At 41.6% G+C, this 8234-nt stretch overlaps 1 protein-coding gene across 1 annotated transcript in view; it reads left to right on the top strand.

Annotated features, from left to right (window-relative positions):
* Window positions 1-8234, top strand: part of FTO (fat mass and obesity associated) — a 425927-nt gene that overhangs the window by 173539 nt on the left and 244154 nt on the right. Inside the window, exon 6 of the mRNA XM_010861935.1 lies at window positions 3588-3731. Coding sequence (XP_010860237.1) covers window positions 3588-3731 — 144 coding nt within the window. The remainder of the gene's footprint in view (window positions 1-3587; window positions 3732-8234) is intronic.

Genomic DNA, 8234 nt, shown 5'->3' with positions numbered 1-8234 from the left:
GTAGTTACTCAAATGGTTCAAAACTCAAAAAGTATCTAAGTGTGTACAGTTGATATGTGTCTCTCCTCACCCCAACCAGCTCCTCTTCCCCAGAGGCAACCAATATTATCAGATGTTTTTTATCCTTTCAGTGATATTTAATAAATATGTAAGCAAACACATATGTATTTAATGATAATTTTAAAAATTTCTTACATAACTAGTAGCCTGCACACTATTCTGCACTTATTGTTTTGCTTTATTTTAGTTAACCTTGGTAAATAATTACTTATCTGTATGCGATTCTTAGAGTAGGAAATGTTTTTGAAAGCTATGATACCAAAAGCATAAGCTATCAAAGAAAAAATAGATGATTTGAACTTTATCAAAGTTAAAACTGTGATGCTTCAAAGGTTACCATCAAGAAAGTAAAAAACACAAGCCACAGAATGGGAGAAAATATTTGTAAATATATTATAAATATATATATATATGTCATGTATCTCACAAGGTGCACATTTTTAGAATATGTAAAGAACTTCTTACAAGTCAGTGATTGAAAAGATAAATAATCCAACCTTTTTTAAAATTAAAAAAAAATTTTAATTAATTTTAATTGGAGGATAATTGCTTTATAATGTTGTGGTGCCTTTGCCATACTTTGACATGAATCCAGTCTTTTAAAAAGGTAAAGGATCTGAATAGACATATCTCCAAAGGAGATATACAGATGGCCCATAAACACATGAGAAAATAGCTGTAATCAGAATCACAGTAACAAGTGTTGCTGAGGATATGCAGAAATTGAAGCCTTCATACATTGCTGGATGGAATGTGAAATGGTGCAGCCGTTTTGGAAAACAGTCTTACCACTTCTTCGGAAGGTTAATACAGAATTACCATATTGTCCAGCAATTCCCATGCCTAGGTGTATGGAAGAGAGAAATGAAAGAGAAATGAAAACTTGTATGTGAATGTTCATAGTAGCTTAATTCATAATAGCCAAAGAGTGGAGAGCCCAAAGGTTCATCCTCTGATGATTGGATAAACAGGTGACATATCTCTACGGCTGAATGATTTGATGATGATATTTGACGGTGAACAGGAACGGGATACCGACACATGTTCAACACAGGAGAACCTTGAAAATGAGACTGAGTGAAAGAAGCCAGTCACAAAGGACCGCAGATTGTATGGTTTCCTTTATACGAAATATACAGAGTAGTCAAATCTATAGACCCAGAAAGTAGATTAGTGCTTGCCTAGGGCTAGGAAGGCTGGTAGAAATGAGACGGCGTGACTGCTGAAATGGACAGGGATTCTTTTTTGGAGTGATTAAAATGCTCTAAAAATAACTGAAAAACATTGAATTATGTGCTTTAAGTGGGTAAATTTTATGACATGTGAGCTATTAATATATCTCAATTAAACTGTTACCTAAAAAAACTAGTCCTGATTATAGGTTCCTTAGGAATATATATACATCTTCTGGGTGATTAGAGTTCATCTTCCTCTTTATATCTGCTGCTGCTGCTGCTAAGTCACTTCAGTCGTGTCCGACCCTGTGCGACCCAATAGTTGGCAGCCCACCAGGCTCCCCCGTCCCTGGGATTCTCCAGGCAAGAACACTGGAGTGGGTTGCCATTTCCTTCTCCAATGCATGAAAGTGAAAAGTGAAAGTGAATTCGCTCAGCCGTGTCCGACTCTTAGCAACCTCATGGACTGCAGCCCACCAGGCTCCTCCGTCCATGGGATTTTCCAGGCAAGAGTACTGGAGTGGGTTGCCATTGCCTTCTCCGCCTCTTTATATCACATGACTTCTAATCACCCAGAAAATGTATATACATTCCTACCCCCTCTTTTTTTTTTTTTTTTGGTGACAGCAGGTATGGCTTCACCAGAGTTCATTTAACTGGTCCCTTATTGATGGGAAGTTCTGTGTTGTTTTTAATTGTTATAGAAGATGGCATTTTAATTAATTGCCTTTCATGGAGGTTACACCATACTTGGGAAAGTAAAGGTACAGGCAGAACATGTTTATAGACAGAATGTCATGAAAAAAAGAATGTTGTAGAGTTGCCCATGGGACAAAGGCGAGTGGTAATTTAATTCTAGTTTTTGTTTTTTCTTTGTAGCACATTAGAGCTGCTGCCCTTCTATTCCCAGCACTTTGGGATCGTCATATTAAAATACCTATTAGTCAAGCTTCTGGTTTTGGCACAGAAACTTTGTTGTTTTTTTTCCCCCCAGGCGTGCCCAGGTCACATTGTGTAAAGTGGCAGTAACCATGCAAAGAATTTTTGTACCAGGGGATTAGCTTTCAAGGTTATTCCGAAGGGATTCGTTTAAATTGTAAATAATAAAATAAAAATACTTTGGGGAGACATTTCCCTCATTGGGTCTAAAGGATATTTATAGCTTGCTTTTTATCATCCTAGGAAATCATGTCATTATCAAAACAAACGGATGCACACTCCGCCTGCATCCTCTTTTTTTTCTGAAATATGCTCATTCAAAGGAGTTCGTCCCTTTGACCTCTGTTTGCTCCCACAGATCAAAGAGGGATGGGCCCGTTACCTGTTCCTTTGCTCATGCCCAGGTACTAGGTGAGGCCTTTGAACATGCCTTGAGGGCACGAGTCACAGATTCTCCACGATTTGAGGATTCTCTTCTGCCAGTGACTTGCAGCTGCCTAGTGTACACTGTCTTGCCGAAAAGGAAAACGAATCCTTTGCTCTGTGTTTATAGCTTCATTTTTCCCCCGTTGCTGTTGTATTTTGGTTGTTTTTGAACCAGTTCCACTGTCTGTTTACCTTTTTATTTCCCTCATTGTTAGGTGCAGGGCACTTGAGATAAAGTCAGCGTCCTTGACTTCTTGGTTAATTAGTTATTCCTCCAATATGTACTTAGGGCCTATCCCCTGGTGGCTCAGATGGTAAAGAATCTGCCTGCAGTAGACCCAGGTTCGATCCCTGGGTCAGGAAGGTCCCCTGGAGAAGGGATTGGCAACCCACTCCAGTATTTTTGCCTGGGAAATCCCATGGACAGAGGAACCTGGTAGGCTGCAGTCCACGACTGAGTGGCTAACACTTTCCAATAGGAGCTTATTAAGTTTTTGTTTTATATATACATACATATATATATATGTATGTGTGTATATATATATATGTATATAAATATAATTAAGACTCAGGGACTTTCCTGGAGGTCCAGTGGTTAAGACTTCATGCTTCCACTGCAGGGGGCACAGCTTCAGTCCCTGGTCAGGGGACTAAGATCCCACATGCCTCACTACAGGGCCAAAAACAAACAAAAAGAGTCAGTTCTAGGTGCTGTGGGGAAACAGGGTGTTAGCCTCCAGAAGCCTACTCTCTGGAGATATGAAGCCTATGTAATAAGAAAACAGCAACATGAGTGGCCCAGGGGAGGCCAGGGTGGGAGCGCAGAGCCCGAGGAGAAGGCTGCTGTAGTCAGTCTTGGGTTAAGAAGCATAGGCTGAGTTGTGAGGGCAGCAGGTAAGTGCCCAGGAAGGGGACAGACATCCTAGGAAGGGAGGCTTGGTCAACTTGGGGTTCACTTACTGTGTCGGTGGCTGGTTGTCTCTGCAGTGCTCAACAGGGACCTTGGAGTACATCTTACAGCGCTGCCAGGTGGCCCTGCAGAATGTCCGCGAGGAGGCAGACAACGGTGAAATCTCTTTGAAATCCTTGGAGTCAGTGGTTTTGAAACAAGGAGAAGAAATCCACAACGAGGTAAGGGCTTCCGAGAACTGTGGTGATTCTGTCCTACTTGTAGCTAACAAAGTAACTGTTTGCTCTAAGTATAAGAGCCCAAGGATGGTTCATTGCTTACAAGGCAGTAGCCAGAGCATTGGCATTTTCATGCCAGTGCTGCCAGCCTTTGTCTGCACAGTGCACAGTGAGCCAGATAGCATATGCCAGATAGCATGTGCATGGAGGGTTCACATTCTATTAATAGGAGAGGGGACTTCCCTGGTAGCTTAGCTGGTAAAGAATCTGCCTGCAATGCAGGAGACCCCTGTTCAATTCCTGACTCAGGAAGATTCCCTGGAGAAGGGATAAGGGCTTTCTGGTGCCTCAGATAGTAAAGAATCTGCCTGCAATCTGGGAGACCTGGATTGGGTTCAATCCCCGGGTTGGGAAAGTCCCCTGGAGGAGAGCATGGCAACCCACTCCAGTATTCTTGCCTAGAGAATCCCCATGGACAGAGGTGCCTGGCAGGCTACAGTCCATGGAGTTGAAAAGAGTTGGACACAAATGAGCGACTAAGCACAGCACAGTAGGCGAGGAGCCCGGGCTGGAGTAACCTGTTTGTGATGGGCAGTAGGCATGCCTGTCCTTTGCTCCAAATCAAGGCACATCTTTTTCCTCTAAGTCTGTTATCAAACCTGCCCTTTATTCTGGGCAGAGAAATTATATTTTCCAAGGATATTAACCATACACACATCCTTGCAGTGAGAGTCTGAAACAAAAGGCAAGGCATGTAGAAATGCAAGAGGCCCATGAAGGCTAAACTTCCAACAAGGACTGATGGAAACTGAAGGAGAATCCTCAGAGCAGGTGAACCGTAGGAGCCATGCCTTTTGTTTACAAAATTCTGAAGTCTGTGAGACCAGCAGGGCTGGGTCCCCTAAGTCAGTGTTTCACAAACTGTTATTTTCATGAATACCCTGTCAATTTTTGCTATATCTTTGGACTGCATCTGTTGTTATCTTTTCAATACTTTTTAAAGAATCAGCTCATTTTTTATGTAAATAAAAATCTTTAAAAAGGAAGCTTTATATTACCACTTTTAAGTGGAAAGCCAATATCAGCAGCCAAAAGAAAAAGTAACCAGAAAACTCTAGCCTGTGAAAACAGCAATGTTATGCTATTCTAGCAGATGCTTTTGGCTAAAGAAGGTTCTGGGCCTACAGTCTTCATTTTTCATGTTAAGAAATGAGGTTAGTGCAGAACTTCATACACTTTCTAAAAGTCATTGAATTCTACACTGAAAATGGGTGGATTTTGTAGTGGGTGCGTGTGTGTGTGCTCTGTCGCTTCAGCGTATCTGACTCTCTGCAACTCTATGGACCGTAGCCCACCAGGCTCCTCTATCCATGGGATTTCCCAGGCAAGAACCCTAGAGTGGATTTCCGTGCCCTCCTTCAGGGAATCCTCCCAACTTAGGGATTGAACCCACATCTCTTGTGTCTCCTGCGTTGCAGGTGGATTCTTTACCCACTGAGCTACCTGAGAATCCCTTTATGATGGGTAAATATACCTTTAAGAAAAAAAAAAAAAGGTTACCAAGTGGTAGAGAATTATTGAAGATTATCATCAATCAAAGACTTTTTCTTTGGTGTAGTTAGAACGATTGGTGGAGAATTTGGAATACAAAAATGTTCTCAATCATCTTTTCAATAAATAATTACTGAACATGCACAAAGCACTCTTTCTGGGTGCTTTTGGATAGAGTGGTAAATAAAATAGACATTCTAGTGCAGGGAGATGATGATAAGCAATAAACACCCTCCATCAGGTCATTATATAATATGTTGGAAAAAGTTAAAGCAGAGGAGATTGAGATAAGCAGAGAGCATCCCCACTGTAAGATGTCCTCTGAGCAGAGACTTAAAGGAGGTGAGGGAGGGAGCCACGTGGACATCCAGGTCACAGTGTTTCAGGCAGAGAGAAAAACCGCTGCGTAGGCTGTGCAGTGGGAGAATGCCTGGTGTTCGTGGACTAGCTGAGGGACAGTCCCGTGTAAGTGGTGGGAGTGGGGCTAAGAGTTCCAGGAGATGAGGTCATGGAGAAGGTGCCAGGGGACGTGGAGCCGAAGGTTGTATTGGTCATTGGAGGTGTCTGTAAGGACCAGGACTTTCCTTTTTACTTTGAAGGTAATAGGGAACCACTAAGGGGTTTTGAGCAGAGAACAGAGTTCAAACAGAGCCATTAATATTTTCTTTCAATGTTTTTTTTACTGTGATACAAGTCACATAATAGAAAACATACTATTTTAAACATATTTAACTGTATGGTTCAGTAGCACTATGGTTCACCTTGTGGTACAACTCTAACCATCATCCGTCTCCCAAATTTTTAGCTTTCCTAAACTGACACTCTGTCCCCATTAAACACTAAACTCTATCCCCATTAAACACTTAAGTCCCCATTCCCCGTCCTCAGCCCCCCTGCCCCACCACACCCCTGACCCCTGGCATCTATGTGTACTTTCTGACTCCATGGATTTCCCTTTCTCATGTAAGTGGAATCAAGCAGTATTGGTCTGTACCTCCTGTATATTGGAATGCGTTTAACTTAATGTATGTCCTATATGTTTTGTGCCACTTCCTTTTTTCCCCCCATGCTATACAGTAGGTTCTTATTATTATCTGTTTTATACATATTAGTATGTAAATGTCACTGTTTCCCAATTTATTCTCCCTACTTTCCCTGCTTCGTGTCCATACATTTGTTCTCTACATCTGTCTCTATTTCGACGTCATGTAATATCTTTAAAAAGATATTTAATTATCTTATGAGCTGCTCCGTAGTTTGTGAAATATGCCATAATCTCTAGAACCAAAGGCAGAGAAATTCTGCCTTTTAGGGAAATAATCACTTCTAACGCTCAGCTAAACCCAGGAGTGACTTTCTTCACTCCCTTTTGTCTGCTAAGTAGCCTGTGTTCTCTGCCACCAATTCCTGCTGGAGACACTGCTGAGAACTAGAACTTGAGGAAAGAGAAGCATCTGTGGGCCCAGTGACCTCAGTCAGTTAGACTTGGATGCAAAGTTCTGTCTCACTCCATATCGCCTTCTGTAAACACCCTGCCGTTTTAGGATCGCTAGCCTGCTAGCGATGCACCGGGGTGGATGTGTTCTTTAACACGTATGTGGGCTCTTTTCCATCCTTTCTGGTCTTCTGTGACTGACTGCGATGTTTTGTTACATCGTGATGTTTTGTTACCCTGTGATGGGTGGGGGTTGTCTGTAAAATCACACTGTTTATCTAACCAGAGGGAAAATACTGTAATCTGAACCCATGTGCTTCAGAAAGTGGCTGGCTGCTTTTGACATTGTATATGTTAGTGGGGTGGGGATGGGGCAGAGATGTATCAGAAATGTTAGCCCCTTGAGGCTAGCCTCGGCTTGAATGGGGAGGTCTTAAATCTAAGTAGCATGTTTACCAGTCTTCTCTAGTCCCCCAGTCTTTGATTCTTCAAGGTCATGTCCTTGCTTTCAGAATGAATTCCATATGTCAGGGCACATCATCAGATGCTCTTCTTTCGCCCTGCGAGTTGGCATGCTCACACTCTTCTGCGTTCTGTTGTGTGAATGAGAGCAGGAGTGCCCAGAACCCTTTCCACACTTCTCACTGTGTGCTTTCCTCTCTCTCAAAGGCCTTTGCTGGACTAATTATAGGATGAAGCCCTTGGTTTTATGTCTGCAGACTTTTGGGCTGTGCAGGTTTAACTGTGGTTGATTTTCCTTGTTTTAGATAGTTTCTAACTAAGCAATTTGGGGACTTTGGAGGTTGGAACTCCGTACCTGAAGGATATATTGTTTTTCCAATTTAAGATGCTTAAACATATTTTTGGTCAAGTTTAATAGAACTTTCCTCTGTGTTTATATAATAGTCTTTTCCTTCTTAAAAATTATCAAATGTGGAATTCATTCTTGTCATTTAGTAAATTTCCTCTAGGAGAATGTATTGGGTTGGCCAAAAAGTTTGTTCAAGTTTTTCCATGGCCAAAAACTTCATTCAGGTTTTTCCATAAGATGTTATGAACATAAGATGTTATGAACATAATATGTTGGTCAAATGAACTTTTTGGCCAACCCATTACTATTTGATGTCATCATTTGGTTCTCATTTTGTCCTGATCAGACCTGCATCTTCCTTAGAACTCCTGGTAAAAGGCTTTCATGGATTAACTCTTTGTAGATTGGACCTTAGCATCTCTCCCTGTTCTAATACCTAATATTAGATATTAATATCGTTCTAATATCTTTCTGCTTGAAAACACTTATTTTATTTATTACAGTGAGACATTTACCCCTGTGGGCAAGTTCCCACCCCTCATGCATAAGCTGACCTGGGATCAAACCAAGGATTGAAACTAACTTGGCAGAAGTAGGTGATGTTTGCTTACCTGTAAGAGTGATGCAAATGGTTTCCAACTGTACAGTGATGTAGTGACTCAGAAATGTGATTTGGGAATCTTATAAGCTTTGCTCCCCATTGCCTAAG

The sequence above is a fragment of the Bison bison genome, unplaced genomic scaffold (assembly GCF_000754665.1).
Source record: "Bison bison bison isolate TAMUID 2011002044 unplaced genomic scaffold, Bison_UMD1.0 scf7180017864473, whole genome shotgun sequence".
NCBI lineage: Eukaryota > Metazoa > Chordata > Mammalia > Artiodactyla > Bovidae > Bison > Bison bison.
Note: the sequence above shows the minus strand (reverse complement) of the source record. Positions and strands in the feature narration are given on the sequence as shown.